The 17,817-nt window shown below is 46.9% G+C and overlaps 1 protein-coding gene and 1 pseudogene across 2 annotated transcripts; one reads left to right on the top strand and one right to left on the bottom strand.

Moving 5' to 3' along the window:
• The first annotated feature begins 10,569 nt into the window (after positions 1 to 10,569).
• Positions 10,570 to 11,596, top strand: LOC146200154 (uncharacterized). Its single transcript, XM_084592884.1, has one exon. The coding sequence runs from the start codon at positions 10,581 to 10,583 to the stop codon at positions 11,526 to 11,528; it is 948 nt and encodes a 315-aa protein (XP_084449010.1). The 5' UTR covers positions 10,570 to 10,580; the 3' UTR covers positions 11,529 to 11,596.
• A 337-nt stretch (positions 11,597 to 11,933) lies between these two features.
• LOC146200153 (uncharacterized) lies at positions 11,934 to 16,301 on the bottom strand (annotated as a pseudogene). The gene is made up of 4 exons (XR_014704802.1): positions 16,108 to 16,301; positions 14,420 to 15,120; positions 13,220 to 13,422; positions 11,934 to 13,055 (listed from the first exon to the last, which is right to left on the bottom strand). The product of XR_014704802.1 is annotated as an uncharacterized LOC146200153 (transcript).
• Between the last annotated feature and the right edge of the window lie 1,516 nt (positions 16,302 to 17,817).

Genomic DNA, 17,817 nt, shown 5'->3' with positions numbered 1-17,817 from the left:
GAAGTTAGCGCAGATAACTTCGAGGGAATAAAATATCAATGGCCTGCCCGCGCCGACTAGAGCACGACAGGCTAAAAATAATATAAAATAAATCATTGCTAAACGATAAATGTTTGCAGTGAAGAAACAAAAAAGAATGGAAAAAAGTGGGATCTATATATGTTAACGGTAATAAGAGCTGATGGGTAGCGGAAAAAAAAGGGGGGGGGGGGGGGGAGGGGCTTTTCAGAGGTAATAAAAATGCCTAAAATTATCGCCGATCAATTCTCTAGTTCTTAGATTAAAAAGCATCATCTTCCATTACAATGCCCGATTCTTGACAGAGTGTGTTAAGGCGAAAGCCTCTAATGCCTCATAGTTGTCGACAGAAGGCTGTCAGCAGAGGTGTCACACTTTCGAAAGCGAGTTAAAAATATAATAATAAACCTTGTCTCCACCGGGAATCTAACCACCATCCCCTAGATCCCTTGCCAAGGCACTTCATCAATTTCGCCGAGAGCGCTATTCATAACCCGTGTCAATCGTGAAGATGGCAGCGGGATTTCGCGAATGACAAATACGGCACCTTTCTGTTCTTGTAAATGAATTATAGAACGCCGGTAAGCCCCACCGGGGTGGTCCAGTGGTAAAATGCCCCACTACTCTGCCGTACCCGGGTTCGGTCCCGATCGCGGCGACTGCGTTTTGATGGAGGCGAAACGAAGAGGCGTCCGTGTGCTGTGTGGTGTCAGCACGCGTTAAAGATTATATATATTACGTCAATTACGCTACGCCGCGCGGTGTTGCGCATGTACAAGAGAAGGGCAAAGTGGACGGTGGCGCTGGTGAAAGAGGAGAACGAAGTGGTGGCACGAGACTCGTACGGGGACAAGCTTTGCTGAGAATGCGCTTGAGACTGTACGTAACTTTCATGCATTCCCCGAGTATTCTGTAAATATTACACCTATTTCCCCGTAACAACTTGGTGGAGGTAATGGGGTGTTCCTGGAACCTTTCGAACATCATCGACGAGACAGACGCTTGACCGGGCTCCCTCCTGACTTCGCAGCGATGGCAAGCCACGACCACGACAAAGGAGGCACTCTTCCCGCTCAACTGGAGCTGCTTCTAATTCAGACCAGGAACACCAAGTACTGTCCATCTCGTGGCCGCATCAGCGGGAGCTCAGAACATTTTCTGGTCTGGCCGATGAAGATATTGAGGACTGGCTGACGCACTACAAACGTGTCAGCAAATACAATCGCTAAGACTCGGCCATGCAACTCGCAAACGTGGTATTCTTTCTGGCCGGCACGGTGCTGCTGTGGTTTGAGAACCACGAAGACAACCTATCTACCTGGGACAAGTTTGTGGAAGAGATAATTAACTGTTTTAGAGACTCCACATTAAAGAGACGCAAGGCTGGGCAAACCCTTTCTCAGAGAGCACAGTTCCCTGGAGAGACTTGCACGACATACATAGAGGAAGTCCTGAAGTTCTGCCGCATTGTTAATAGACACATGCCCGCAGAAGACAAGGTTGGCGATCTCTTAAAAAGATTCGCCTTAGATGTTTACAATTTACTTATCACAAGAGAAACCCAAGCCAGTACTTTGGACGTTATCCGGTACTGCCGTACATTTGAATCTTTAAAAATCCGGCGTATTGGGCCCAAATTTGGACGCCTCTCCAACGTCCCAACAGTTGCCAACGTTGACTATACTGTCCACGACGATCTCGCCTCTCTTGTAAGCACAATTATAAATAAAGAGCTGGCCAAGCACCTGCAAGGCGCCGACGTGCGACCTGTGTACTCGAAATGCGCAGTTCAGCCACAGCAGGCAGAGCATCCAGCCTCGGGGGCGTGTCAACCAGAACTTCCGCGCTACTCCTACGACAATGAGCGCGCCTATTCGCCTCTGACCAGCCGCTTTCCTCCACGTCCAAACGTGCATCATGTAGCTCCCATCATCTCTCAACCACCGTCGAATGCCTCCGGATCCAACGCCTATGTTTTTTGTGAGTTGCCCGTTTGTTACAACTGCGGCCGCCGCGGGCACATAGCGCGGTTTTGTCAACGCCGGCGACAGCAGCCCTCGCGTTCTTGGACCCGCCCTTGGGCAGGTTTCCGTGATCACAACACTGAGTGGCGTCAATTTCGTCCACTACAACCTCGCCCGGGCGTCTTTCGCAGTGCCTTTCCTGCGTCTGACCGCAGCTTCACACCACCACCCCCGCGCCGAGTACGGGGCCCGTCCCCACGTCGACGCTCGCCTACGCCACCATTGGGAAACTAGCAGGAGCGGCCGATGGAGGTGAGGTCGCGAAACGGTCATCTTCGCCAATTCCTCTGCCTACTGTGATGTGGAAGAAAAAGTATACGTTAGCTTTAGTGGATACTGGTGCCACAATTTCCGTGATGAGTCTCAGTTTTAAATTCGGTTTGGACCGACTACAACGTTCGCTTGACACCGAAGCGCCAGCTTTCGCGGTATTGGGAGAGAACATCTGTGTCCAGTCGGTCTCTGCTCCATGTCAATGGTCATTGTTAGGGAAACGTTTCGAGTTGAATTTGAAGTTTAAGCAAGAGCCACACATGATGTTATTCTCGCAATTGATTTTCTGCGCGATTGTGGAGCAACGGTCGATTGTGTAGCCGGCGAAATTTCTCGGCGCCGCAATATTCTGTCTGCTTTTGTAGAGGACAAACCTAGCTCTAGTGACGGCGCATTTTATGTCTTGTAGAGGACACACCTAGCTCTAGTGACGGCGCATCCCAGTCGGAAAAAACTACAGAAAATTTTCTGATGTTACGACAGAATTTCTGTGCGGTTTTTGACGAGAAACCTGTTGTGACAACAGAACATTCTGTAGTAACATCAGAAATTTCTGTAGTTACAACAGAAAAGTGCTACAGAACTACAGACAACAAAAATATACTACAGAAAAACTACAGAACTACAGAAAAGTACTACAGAACTACAGAAAAATCTGATGGTTACGACAGAACTACAGGATATTTTGTCGTATTTTTGACACAGTTCTGTAGTTTTTTTCAACTGGGATTTTATGTCTCCAACGATGTAGGGTTACTTTCTATGGCTGGAATGTTGGTGCCGGTTCAAAGCTCTGCCTAGTGAGCAGGTACTCACTCTGTGTTTGTTGAAGCTGACATGAACAATGCCGCGAAAAAAAATTTACTTGTGTCCCGTGCCGTCGTCGACGTCGTAGATGGATGTGCCCTCTTGTGGACTGTAAATATTTTGTCAAAACCCATTTGTTTACCATCCGACCTCAGGTTGGCTACAGTCGACGACTACAAGGTTCTTTCTATTCTGTCTGTCTCCTTCTCCGCACCATCGAGTGGATCCTGATTACAGCGCGAATATAACCCGGATGATAAAAAAATCGCTTTCGTCATCCGACCAGCCAGAGTTATGTGAAGTTCTGGTAGCTTACGCATCTGTGTTTGACTTTGCTCATGAAGCAAATTTTTGTGCTCCGCCAAATTCACGTATGTCCCACAAGATCAACACTGGTGAGGCGATCCCTATCAGACAGAAGCCTTATCGAGTATCACCAGTCGAGCGCAGAAAAATTATCGAGCAAGTCCAGCACATGTTGAAGATAGGTGTCATACGGGAGTCTTCCAGTCCTTGGGCAGCCCCTGTCATCTTGGTGAAGAAGAACAACTCGTGGAGATTTTTTGCGGACTATCGTCGGTTAAGCGCAGTTACAAAAAAGGACCTTTATCCTCTTCCACGTATTGACGATGTCTTAGATTGTCTTCAATCAGCATCCTATTTCTCGTCAGTATATCTTCCGTCTGGCTATTTGCAGATCCCGGTGCATCCGTCGGACCGAAAAAGACAACCTTTGTGACAACTGACGGACTTTATGAATTTAACGTGATGCCCTTTGGACTGTGCAATGCACCAGCGACATTCGAAAGATTTATGGACACAATTCTGCGTGATTTAAAATGTGAGGTATGCATGTGCTAATCTAGATGACGTCATCATCTATGGAAGGACATTTCGGGAGCATAATCAGCGACTTAGTCTTCTGCTGGACTGTATCCGAAACACCGGACTAATTTTGAACTCTAAAAAGTGTCACTTCGGTGAACGGCTGTCCTTGGTGCTTACATTTTTAGTGGATTAGGAAGGTATTCGGCCCGACCGCCAAGAGGTTGCTGCTGTGCGAGACTTGGCAAAACCTCAAAACGTGAAGCATTTGAGAAGCTTTCTAGGGCTATGTCCATATTTCCGCAGTTTCATTCAAGAATTCGCCCAAATTGCCCATCCGCTCACTTCCCTCCTGCAAAAAGATGCTCTGTTTGTTTGGTCCTTGGAATATGAATCAAACAGCTGAAGTTTCCTCACATCTGGTCCTCTGCTAAGCCATTTCAATCCGCCTGCTACCACCGAGGTTCACACTGATGCGAGCGGCGTAGGCATTGGTGCGGTTCTCATCCAGCTCCAGAACAGTGCCCAGCATGTCATCGCATATGCAAGCCGCACTTTCACGAAAGCAGAAGGCAGCTACACAGTGAGAGAAATGAAATGTCTCACCGTCATCTTCGCCGTTACCAAGTTTCTGCTCAGATCTGGTCCTCTGCTAACCCATTTTGATCCGCCTGCTACCACCGAGGTTCACACTAATGCGAGCGGCGTAGGCAATGGTGCGGTTCTTATCTAGCTCCAGAACGCTGCCCAGCATGTCATCGCATATGCAAACCACGCAAAGCAGCTACACAGTCGCCGTTACCAAGTTCCGCCCATATTTGTACGGCCGTCACTTCAGCTTAATTGCCGACCATTACTCCGTGTGTTGGCTTGTTGGCCTGCGCGACCCCTCCGGTCGATTAGCCCGCTGAGCATTACGTCTACAGAATATGACTTTTCTGTGTCCTATAAGAGTGGCCGCCGCGACGCCGATGCTGACTGTTTGTCCCGATTTCCTCTTCCATGCACGGCAGTCGGTGAAGATGATCTGGACGGCTGCCTGGCGCCTGTGAGCAAAACATTACCAGACCTTGTAAAGTTCCGGCAAGAGCAAAGTCAAGATCATGAACTTACTCCGTTGTTTGATAAGGCGCGCAATTCTACCTCTACGCCTTTTAATATTCAAGATGGTCTGCTCCTCGAAAAGAACTACTCAACTGATGATGCCCGTCTTCTGCTTGCTGTCCCGGCTTCTCTCCGCAATGCTGTCCTACATGCGATGCATGACGACATCACTTCAAGTCATCTTGGTTTTGCGCGCACTGTGTCCGACATCGATTTTATTAGCCAAGGTTGTACACGACAACGAAGCCCTATGTAGCAAGTTGTATCCCTTGCCAACGTCTCAAACGAAGCACCACGCCACTGCTGGCCTTCTTCAACCTGTCAAGCTGCCTGGGTCAGCTTTTGAGAAAATTGGGGTTGATCTTATTGGTCCTTTCCCCAAATCGTCTGATGGCCGTCGCTGGATTATCGTAGCTATTGAATAGTTCACCAAATATGTGGAGACGTCTACACTCGTTTCTGCCAAAGCAACTGATGTGTCAAACTTTTTATTAGACCAAATCGTACTTCGTCATGGCGCCCCCGAGTGACAATCAGTGATCGCGGTCGGCAGTTCACTGCAGATATCGTGGAAGAACTTTTACGGCTCTGTGGCTCCGAATACCGTAATTCTACTCCCTACCACCCTCAGACAAACGGCCTTACCGAGCGTCTAAACCGGACTCTCATTAACATAATGCCAATGTAAGTAACATCAAATCACAAGAACTGGGACGCCGCCTTGCCATTTGTAACTCACGCTTATACACAGCTAAACATGAAGTGACCGGATATCCTCCTTTTTTCTTTTTTTACGCACGCTCACCATCAATCTTCCTGGACACCATTCTTCAATTCTCGGTGAACGATAACCCATCCGTGTCGCAAGATCTTGTCTTGCTGAAGGAGCGCGTCATCTTGCTCGTTTGCGAACTATCGCCTCCCAAGACCACACGAAGGTTCGGTATGAAGAGGCTCAAGCTGCAGTAACTTATGAACCTGGAGATTTGGTTTGGCTTTGGACGCCATTGCGACACCGCGGACTGTACCAGAAGTTCTTGTGGCAATACGCCGGACCCTTCGTTGTTGTAAGTCGTTTGTGTGAAGTAACTTCAGTTCAGTTCAGTCGTTCAGTCATGTCCGACTCTTCGTGACCCTATGGACCATATCACGCCACACTTTCCGGTCTCTCACTATCTTCCTAACATCACGTAACTTCATCTGCAGTGCCTCGAGGATGCCATTTAACCGTCGCGCTCGCTGCCTACCCCTTCTCCGGTGACCCTCAATGTTTCCCAATATCAAATCTTTCTCCAGGGACTCCTCTGTTCCCATCAGATGACGAAAGTAGCTGAGCTTTAACTTTAAAATTTGACCCTCCAGTGAGCAGTCAGCGTTTATGGCCGACAATATCGACTGATTTGATCTTCTGGCTGTACAAGGAACGCTCGAGAGTCTCCGCCAGCACCACAATTCAAACGCGTAAATTTTTGGCGGTCAGCCTTCTTCACAGTCCAGCTCTCGCATCCATACATGACAACTGGAAAGACCATAGCACGAGTTATACGGATCTTGGTTGACAGTGTAATGTCCCTGCTCTTTACTAGGCTGTCAATGCTAGCCATGGCTCTTTTTCCCAGAAGCAGGCGTCTCCTAATTTCATGGCTGCAGTCTCCTTCCGAGGTAATCTTGGAGCCCAAAAAGAGAAAATCTGTCACAGCTTTCACTTCTTGTCCCTTGATGCTCCAGGACTTTATAGGGCAAGACGTCATGATATTTGTCTTTTTAATGTTCAGTTTAAGCCCAAACTTCTCACTCACTTCTTGTACGCGCAGCAGAAGTCTCTTGAGTTCCACTTCACTTTCTGCCATTAAAGTGGTATCGTTCGCGTATCTGAGCTTGTTGATACGTTTTCCAGCAATCTTCACCCCAGCTGAAGACTCGTCCAGACCGGCCTTCTTCATGATGCACTCAGCATTTAGGTCATATAGGCAGGGTGACAGTATGCAGCCTTGTCTAACTCCTTTCTCAATCGGAAACCAATCAGTAAGACCTTGCCCAGTTCTGACTGTGGCCTCTTGCCCTTCATACAGGTTCCTGGGGAGACAGATTAGGTGAATTGGAACTCCCATCTCTTGGAGAGCTTGCCACAATCTGCTGTCATCTACGCAGTCAAACACTTTTGCATAATCAATATAGCCGAAGTAAATGGGTTTCTTGAACTCTCTTGCTTTTTCTATGATCTAGCGAAGGTTGGCCATCTTGTCTAGTTCCTCTGCCCTTGCGAAACCCAGCTTGCACGTCCGGAACCTCCCTATCTACATACTGCTGCAGCCAACCTTGGAGAATTTTCAACATCACCTTGCTAACATGCGAAATAAGCATGATCGAGCGGTAGCTAGAACAATCTTTGGCACTGGCTTTCTTTGGGATGGAGATGTAAACTGACCTCCTCCAATCCTGTCGCCACTGCAGGGTTGTTCAAATTTGCTGACATAATGTATACATAACGTTAACAGCGTCGTCATGGTTGGGGTTTTGAAGCAACTAAGCTGGAATGCCATCAATTCTGCTAGCTTTGTTCTTAGCAAGGCTGGCAAAGCCCATTAAAACTTCACTCTTCAGGATGTCCGGCTCGAGATCAGTAATCACAACCATCTTATATTGGGTTTGCACATCCAAGTCCTTCCAGTATAGTTCTTCTGTGTATTCCTGCCAGCTCTTCTTTATCTCTGAGGCTTCAGTGAACTCCCTGCCTCGTTTGTCTTTTATCGAGCCCATCTTAGCACAGAAGCTTCCTTTGATATATTTCATTGTCTTATACAGAGCTCTTGTGTTCCTCAATTGGCTGTTGTCCTCAACTGTTTGGCACTGTATGTTCAGGAAGGCATTCTCATCTCTCCTTGCTATTTTCTGAAAATCTGCATTGAGAACCTTGCATCTTTCTCTTTCCCCCATAACTTTTGCCATCCTCCTTTCCTCAGCTACTTGCAAAACTTCTTCAGATAACCAGTTTGCTTTGATGCATTTCTTTTGCTTTGAAACTACCTTAGTAGCAACTTCTTGTATTATATCACGAACATCAGTCCACATCTCTTCAGGCTCTCTGTCTTCTAGATCTAAATCTTGAAATCGAATCCATACTTCCACAGCATATTATGATGGAATTTGATCCAGATCATACCTGAAAGGCCTTCTGGCTTTCTGCGTTTTCCTCAATCGAAGCTTAAATTTGCAACAAGAAGCTGATGATCGGTGCCACAATCGGCCCCAGGACTTGTTTTTAGTGCTTATTTACCGCTTCTCCATCTCTGTTGGCAAAGAATATAATCAATCTGATTCCTGCACAGACCATCCGGTAAAGTCCATGTGTACAGGCGCCTCTTGTGCTGTTGAAAATGAGTATTTGCTATGGTCAGGTTGTTTTCTTGACAAAACTCTACTAGCCTCTGCCCAGTTTCATTTGGCTCACCAAGACCGAACTTGCCTGTAATTCCGGATGTTTCTTCACTCCCCACCTTAGCATTCCAGTCTCCCGTGAGAAAAAGACGTCTGATCATGGAGCGCGGTCTAAAAGGCATTGCAGGTCAGTATAAAATCTCGCAACGTCAGCTTCTTCAGCAGTAGTGGTTGGTGCATAGACTTGGATAACCGTTATGTTGAAGGGGTGACCTTGGATCCGAAGTGAAATCAATCGGTTGTTTTTGGAGTTGTACCCTAGCACTGCTTTGCCCATTCTTCTGTTTACTATGAGAGCGACCCCGTTCCTTCCCCTGGATTCGTGCCCACAATAAAAGACATAATGGTCATTGGAATTCAATAGGGGCTTTGCAAAACTTCAGGCAACACTGTGCGTAGCAGACCGCCGGCGCCATTGTAAAGGGTTGGCGGCGGAGAGCACGCTGTCGCTCGCAGCAACTTGTCTCCATATTGCCAGCTTTTACATCACTCTGACCGCTTTATTCGTGTTTTTTTGCCGCTCTATGCTGTTCTGGTGGACTCGATATGCCTACTTACTGTTGTGTACCCTTATGCAACCAGTCCGGATATCTGGACGAAGCGGGGAACAAGGTATGTGTATGCATGCACACGGTGCTCGAAACTGCGCTGTTTTTTTTACGCTTTTGGATATGAATCGAAGCATCCATAATTGTCTCTGCGGCCAAACTGCGGTTCTCGAAGAGCCTGCATGGCTTGGCAAGGTGTGTTTCTTGCCCGTGTCGATCGCCACTGAGCTTTACCGAATGATATACACGGTCGCTTTTTCTAGCTTCGATTTTAGTTGCCGTACCTCTGGAGCAGATGTAGTTTGTGGGGGTTTAATGTCCCTAAAGAACTGAGGCTATACGGATTGCCGTAGTTGAATGCTCCGGATTCTTAAGACTACCCGGGGTTCTTCAGTGTGCTCCGAAATCACGTGGCGCACGGGCGCGTTGAGCATTTCGCCTCCATCGAAACGCGGCCTCCGCGGTCGGGGTCGAGCCCGTGTATTCAGCCTATGGATACGTTCCGCGGTAATGCAGTGGTCTGTTGAGGGTTGCAGCTATTTCTAGCTAGGTCACGGTCATGTTTAAAAAGCGGAAAGGACCTGGTCACTTAATCAAACCTCGACTATCTAAATTAGTCCCGATCCCACCAGGACATCGTCTTTATCATGCCTTGTGTTTAGCTCCTGCTACAAATGCCCTGAGGGCTAGTCAAAGGTATTCAGCTGGCACTATGGTTCTCTATGGTTCTTTCAGTTGGCCTCCAGAAATTTTCAGTGTGCTGTGGCCAAGTTGCGTTTTACTTTTTGTGTTGATAAAAGAGACAAAATTTTCAACCGAGCCTTTTATTTGCAGGTTTCGTTCCACAGATTTTCTGCAGATGAGGGAATGAAAAAACGGTGGATAGTGGCCATCAAGCGGGACGACGGGCTACTGTTCAAGGTGTCAAAGGCAACTAAAGTCTGCTCAAAACATTTCATTGATTCCGACTTTTGGATAAGTGTGGCCAGTAGCTTACATTTACTGCGTCAGACAGCCGTGCCATCTGTGCTTGCATTCAGTCAATCAAAAATATCAAGGAAACCGCCAAGTCAACGTACTGAGCGCCCACGACCTGCCAAGCGGCGGCGAAAGACAACAAAGCAAAATGATGCTCAGGAAAATGTCGAAAATGAGAATGATGTTCCATCATTGGCTGCATCTCCCACTGTTCAATATACAGAGCAGCAGAGCAGAAGCCCTACGAACTCATTCGATGCACAAGAAAATGCCCACAATGAAAATTGCACTCCACCTAGAGAGCAACAAAGCAGAACCCCACTGCAGGAAGTTTCCCCCATGAACATGGCTTCACTTCATGAACTGCAAGTACAGCATGCAACAAGCAAGGAAAGAGTGGCAGAGCTGCAGGCAGAGCTTGAAGCACACAAAATCAATTGCATAAGGCTCGAAAAGAAGCTACAAGACTGAGCTAAATCCCCACATGCAAAAGCAGGAGCTAAATCTTGTTCGAAATGAGCTTATAACGTCTCAGAAACAAACAGAACAACTCAGACAGGATTCTATGCCCTTTGGAGTTGAAAAATTTCAAGAGCGGGATGATGACTTTCAGTTTTATACTGGACTACCCAGATACGAGTGCTTCAACTCTCTTTTCATGCTGTTGAACCCTGGAAAAAATGGGGAAAATATCAAAAGACGAGACACAAGCCATCAGTCGGATGACTACAGTGGCCGACCACGTAAGTTAACTGTGCAGAATGAGCTGTTTCTTGTTCTTCTAAAGCTACGCCTGAATCTTTTTCACAAGCATCTCGGCCACCTATTTTTAATCTCGACAAGCACAGTCTCACGAATCTTCTCATCATGGATGGATTTTATGTATCTGCAGATGACAGAATTGCCAATATGGCAGTCACGAGAAGCCATAAACCGAAGTATGCCAGAGGCATTCATTGAGAATTATGCTGCCACACGCGTGTTGCTTGATGCCACAGAAATACGCTGCAATGTACTAACATCGTTTGTCACTCAGTCAAAGCTGTATTCGCACTACAAATCAACACATACATTGAAGGGGCTCATTGGAGTATCCCCTAATGGCTTTCTAACTTTTGTGTCCGAGCTTTTCACTGGATGTACATCGGACAGAGAGTGCGTAGTTAAAAGTGGTTTTTTAGACTTGCAATTTGATAAAGACGACGTAGTCATGGCTGACAAAGGTTTCCGCATTGGAGATCTTCTGCAGGAAATTGGTGTCGAGCTCAACTTGCCACCCTTTTTGCGAAATGACCAATTCACTTCCGAAGAAGTTGAAAAGATTCAAGAAATTGCGGCACTTCGTATTCATGTTGAAAGGAGGATTCAGCGCATCAAGAGTTATCACATTTTTGATCGACCCTTGCCAATTTCGCTGGCTCCATTGGCCAACCAGATGTGGACTGTGTGCGCAATTATGAGCAATCTTCAAGGACCACTTCTGCGACAGTATGGTGATGCTGATGAAGATTGAATCCTGCTTTTATTTCTGATGTTCTGGTCACTATTTTCTGATATTGATATATAAAATATTTTTCATACCTGTGCAACAAGTCTGCCATCATGGATTCACATTTTACTTAAGCCCTTCCACCCATTAATGCCCATTGTAGGGCATGAGTAACAGGCAAGTTGTGTATTCTGACATACTATGTGAATGTAGGTTTCTCTGGAACTCGCTGCTATAAAGGCCTATCGAATTGCATGAAAGACAAAGAGTACAGCACGATTGTTGTTCTAAGGTTCTGTTCATCTGTTCTAACAGAGGCAAGCCAAATCTTTGCTAACATGACAACAGAACATATTACAGAGACACCATACTGCACAACTATATAATCTGAAATGTGTGTGACACCCACACCTTCAGAGTTTAGGTTGCTTCAGGCCGCTAAATATTGTTCAAAATTTTTCATTCGAACACTCGCTCATTCACCTCTACCCGGCAACAGCTTTCCACGTGGCGTTTGACTTTGTGAGCCAAGGTCCAAAAGAGAATGAGATACTAAAAAGCTCCAAATATGAAAATGATAGGCATACATTCAGAGATGGGAAAGAGGGCAAATGCCGCACACAGGCAGGTACAGCTGTAGTGAATTTTATAGTTAACATAGAGTACATAAATGCAAAATGACAGCATACATAGCCACTACTAAAAAGCAAAGGGTGAAGTTGCAAGGGTAAGGAGGCCACAGCTGGTACAAAAAATAGTAGGGAAATGAAAGATGTCTTCACAAGGATGCTAAACTGGGCAAGTTCGTGTGTTTGCATTTTGGGAACGCAGCGCAAACAACGACAAAAAAATACTACTCATGAGCACTCGTGTATGTCCCTTCTTTTGTCCTTTTTTTTTGTGTGTGTGCTACGTTAAAAAAGGGACTGTTTACAGCATTGGATGTGACTAGGCTGAAGGTAATTAAACAGTAACATTTTTATGACTCCATATTATTTCTGCACATAAAATGTTGTCCAACTGGGCAGGCACTAAACGTTTTGGGCACTGGCTGGCTAAGATGCAAGGCTACTTCACAGGCAGCTTTCCAAATAAGGAAGCAATGTTGAAAAGTAAAACTCTCGCAGCTTCACCCACATTGCTTTCCATTCACTTTCATCCAGCCTAATCCTTTCGACCAGAATAAAATCCTTGCTGTAAACAACAAAGTCTCCCCAGTTGAGTCCTGCTACACCCATCTGTCCGATTATCTGACCATAGTAAAAATGGTCCCTCTTCAACCTGGGGCCACTATCACTCAGCTTAGAGCAAAACTCATGCTTAGCAAGCTCCTTGCCTTTGGTGTCACGTAGCGAGTACGGGCATTTTATCTCAACAACACCATAGGTGCCTTCTATAGGATCAAATACTATTCTATCTGGTGAGGCACCGAGCCATGGAAAGGCAGGATTCACCAACAGTCCACAAGCACTGACGGTTACATCATGTCCAGCAGATCTGAGGACTTCTTCGTGCCGTTTGGCTGCTACTGGCTCGTTGGAAATTCCGTACCTGCAAGTAACAATATCACATGACATACACTGAAAAGCATTTAGTCTCACAGATGAACTCAACAAGCGTTGGGTTCAAGGAAGTCCAGCAAAATTACTGAAATGACGTACAAGCAATTAAGTAAATTCCAAAAAATGTGCCTTACACAACTGACATTATCTTACTTTATGTCCGGAATTCTGGAGAGGTCCCTGCTGGCAGCAATAGTTTCCAAGCCTTTTACAGTCCACTGTTGCCTTGCAAGTACGACACCGAAGTTCGAAGAAGTCAACCGGAGGCCTCGCTGCTTCTGCCATGTTGTGCTCTTTGCCTGCTGCCTCGTGTCTTTCTCAAGCTGAGCCGATTAACTAGGTGTGGTGCAGATCGCCTACAAATTGTATAAAGAGGAGACATAACTAGAATTATCATCTTGCTGCATATGTTCAACAGAGGCACCAAACAATATGAAAATAACCAAAGCACGCAGCTAGCATCTATCCCAGCCAAATGCAATCACATGTGGAGTTCTGGATACTTCTGCTCTAAGAAATCGTAGTCTCTCACCACTGAGAGGAACAAAAAAGAGTAGGCAGCTCCTGAAGTGCATTTCTTTCAATACTTCACTACTGAAAAAGCTAAATATAGGTTCTCAATGGCAGTAGCTTTCATGTGCCGCACACAGGCAGGTACAGCTGTAGTGAATTTTCTACAGTTAACATCAATGCAAAATGACAGCACAAATAGACACTACTAAAAAGCAAAGAGGGTGAAGTGCTACCTGCAATTAGATCATTCACAAGAATACATCATAATTTTATAGGATCAATATTAGGTTAAATGGTTACAGCTTCGCCTGTTACAACAGTGGCAAGGGAAGACAAGTTGAAGCCGACATTCACCACTTGTGGGACTGCCCAGCACTGAAACCAACACGTATCAGGCACCCGACGATAGCTGGCCTTGCAGCAATCAATCCTGGCTCATATATCACTTGGACGCAGGGACCTTATCATCGCTCACTCCTGGACATCATAAAATCAGCCACCCTTTTTTCCATTTTATCATTCATCCTTCATCTCAAACACCACTGATGCCCTGAGGCAATAAATATCGATTAAAAAAAATAAGGGAACACAATGCAGAAGCGTGTGGTCCAATTTTTTTTGTCCATTATTTTTCGCAACGTTGCAACATTGTTAAGGCTTAATTGTATACGCTTGTAGAAGGTTAAGAGACCCCAAAATCAGAAATCTATAGTTTAGTCGCAGCAAAGCAGTGGTACCCTTCAAATTATTGCGTTCATTTCCTCAACTTTCAATTATGAAACTAATCTTATTTAGCTTTTGCGATGCTGCTGCGACAGCAGTGCATGCACCCAAGCATACCTCAAGGATCCTGTTTCCTTTCTGGTGAGCACTCACAGTCCAAACAGTGGCGTTTTCAAAAAACGCTGGATTGGGAATGCCACTTGGAGCTGCTGGATACAGAGTGCCAATTCCAGTAACAAGAACTGTAAAGCCATGAGGATGGAGGGCCTGCTGGTACGCCAATGGTGACGATGCAGGTGCAGGGCCATATTTTGTTTTTGTTTTTTTTTGTTGGCTGGTTGGAGGTAAGCAGCAGTCCTTGGGCAAACTCATCATCTGGATTTAGTCGGAGCAGTGCTCTGGCAAACTCTTCTTTTGCCGCTTCTTGTTCCTCTGCACTGCGAGGGCAACACCTCCGCTCCTTTGGTTTTGCAATTTTGGGGATGCTGATGCCACCTTCTCTCATGCTCCGCCAATGAACAGTCTGAATGGAGCACCCCTGAATATTCGTACCTCGTGGTACTCTCCACTGTTGAGGAAGTTCTGTTGCTGATAACTCTTGCGGGGCCTCGGTAAACCCCTTGCTTTGCAGCAGGGCTACAGTCCTCAACACGCCCATGAAATGGTTACACGCCAGCTTCCCAGCTGGGCATTCACAGCTGCCGTCAACAATTTCTCCATGCTTGTTGATAGCAACAATTATACAGTAGGGTGACGACTTCCTTTTTTTGCTTCTATAGCAAAAGGCTTTGATGAAAACGATTCCATCCCCGAAAAGACAAACATATTTGGCACATTAGTGCAAGACACCTTTCACTCCAGATTACACATGCAAGTTTAAGATATGCTGAGACATGCCAGGAATGACGCCTGGCTATGAGGTGGACACATGGTGTTTACTGAAGGAATTTATTACTTACTGCAAGAGTGCTAAACTGTGATTATCTCAGAAGTGTTTACACGAGGAAAGCAACTAGATATAATGAGCAGACGCTGGTTTCTCCCTGCAAATATACTATCAGGGGAAGCCAGCTAGGGAGTTTATTCTGTGCGAGGTACTGTTGTGAACCTCACAACACCATTCACGACAAACCGCTGGCTGTCAACTAGGTTCATCGCCCATTTATCAGCGAAGCATTAAGAATAACTTTCGGAACCGGCGGCACTGGTTGCGATGGCAGTGACGCATGACCGCCGTCGTAATTAACTATGCATGTGCAGTTCACGAAGCGCTGCCACCGAGACCGGTGCCAATCGACGGCCCCACAGTAGGCATGTCCGGTTGCTCTTTGCGTCGCTCTCGGTGGGAACGCAACGCAAGTGCGTCGGCCAGGCGATCGCGGATCCTCCAACAGTGAACCGTAGTGTGTACACCTAAAACTTACTTCAATGGCAGCGAGGAAAATTTCAGGAACAAGTTTCGATAAGCTCAATTCATTTGCGTGCTCAGGCGATGGCTGTGAATTTTAGAGCACACCAGCACACACACCACCCCATCAGCGTAGCCGACTTCTTGCGCCCGACAAAGCCTACTTAAGCGGTAACCGCATGAGGCGATACACCTTGGCGACGGGCGAAATTTTCTACAAACCAGAAACTGAGGGATGCGCATGAGCGACAGTGCTTTGGCGGGCCGCGCGACGGCGCGCGACGCGCGGCGTGTCGCCGCGATCTGTCGCCTCGTGCGGTTGCGCTTAAAGATTGCATCATTAGCCAGCCATGAGCAGTGTTCTTCACAATCGCAGGCATATATGCACCTCATTTTAGAACTGTTGGTCTGCACGGACGAGGCGATAACATAGGACTCTGCGCTGAAGTTGTAGCTTCTGTCCAGAGAGCGTTCTGTGGCTGACCTGCTCGAATAAAAAGCAGTCAGCCTCGTCTCGTTTATAGGCGGCACAGCGCTTAAGTTGTTTTCCCATCCTGTGATGGGAAATACGAGTGTTGATGTATTCGCCATACGCGCTGAATTAGCTGGCGAACGAAAACAGTTGCAGCGCAGCTAAGCGCGCGACGATCGGAACGGCGACGCAACCCTTTACCATGGCGGCGAGGCGCGGTTGCCAGACTTGCTGGGAATATTTGCGAGGTTTCGCAAAGGGTCTATTCTCCCATTCCGGTCCACTTGAGCTCGCTGATACCCAAGATATCAATGTTCAATCCATCCATTTCTCGCTTGACGACATCCTGTTTACCTTGCGTCATAGATCTTACACTCCATGTTGCTATGTGATATATCTCCTTGCAACGTCGGACTTTCCGGTCGCTTCCCGACACATCCACAATTCAGCGTCCTTTTGGCTTTAGCCCAGCCGCTGCATTCGTCCTGGAGCTGCTAGGAATCGCCCTTTGTTCATCCCCAGTAACATGTGGGACGCCTTCCAATCTGGGGGGGGGGGGGGGGGGGGGGGCTTATCTTCCGGCGCCATATCATATAATGCTATTTTGACTGATCATAGGGTTTTCTTGGCAGGACATACTGGAGTGGGTTGCCATTACCTTCTCCAGTGAATCACATTTTGTCAGAACTGTCTGCCGTGACCTGTCTATCTTGGGTAACTTACGTTATCGCTAAAGTAACATCGACAAATCGATGCTCGCGGACGACTCCGCTGGCTCATGTGGCACGACTGAAACGCTGCTATTCCCAATCTGGTTGACTCACTCGAGGACGAGCTTCATCTGTCCCGGGGGAAACTGTTACGTCAATTACGCTGCGCCGCGCGCTGCCAGCGTGGCGACAACTGTGCCGGAGTACCCGGGTCCGAACCCGACCTCGGCGGCTGCGTTTCGATGGAGGCAAAACGAAGAGGCGTCCGTGTGCTGTGCGATGTCAGCGCATGTTAAAGATCCGAAGGTGGTCGAAATTGCTCGGCAGCCCTCCACTATGGCTCCTCTTTCTCTCTTTCCACTTTCACTCCCACCTTCCTTTTTTCCCCTTCCCTTACGGCGCGGTTGAGGTGTCCACAGAAAAGCAAGTGATATAATTACCGTGCCTTTTCTTTTCCTATAAACTATAGTGCCTAGAATATACTATAAACCAACCAGACGCGCGGTGTTGCGCATGTGCAAGAGAAGGAAAGTGGACGGTGGCGCTTGTGAAAGAGGAGAACGAAGTGGTGGTGCGAAGTCTCGTTCGTCGACAAGCTTTGCTGAGGCTGAGGCTGTGCTTGAGTCTGTATGAAGTTATTTCCCCCGTAACAATATATATAGGGAGGGGTTGAAGCTCGAATGGGTCCGGTAGGGCGTAAACTTAAAGTAGGTGAAACACGGTGAAAATAACACTTTAATCCGACGTTTCGGCCGGGGTCCGGCCTTTGTCAAGGAATGTAGAAAGAAGCTGTCGGTTCCCATTTCTTATATACATGCACAGTCCAAGAACAAGTGACCAGCCACTAACAAATAAACATCAAAATATCAATAACCTTGCACTGCCAATACATCACGCGTGCGAAATCGTGTTTTTGATATTTTGA

Source organism: Amblyomma maculatum, chromosome 2 (genome assembly GCF_055883805.1).
Source record: "Amblyomma maculatum isolate TAMU_Amacu chromosome 2, ASM5588380v1, whole genome shotgun sequence".
Classification (NCBI taxonomy): Eukaryota; Metazoa; Arthropoda; class Arachnida; order Ixodida; family Ixodidae; genus Amblyomma; species Amblyomma maculatum.
The sequence above is the reverse complement of the archived record's forward strand: the minus strand, read 5'-3'. Positions and strand labels throughout refer to the sequence as shown.

What these genes read in the sequence shown, in the direction of transcription:
- LOC146200154 (XM_084592884.1), top strand. Translation starts at nt 10,581, where the DNA reads ATGCCCTTTGGAGTTGAAAAATTTCAAGAGCGGGATGATGACTTTCAG.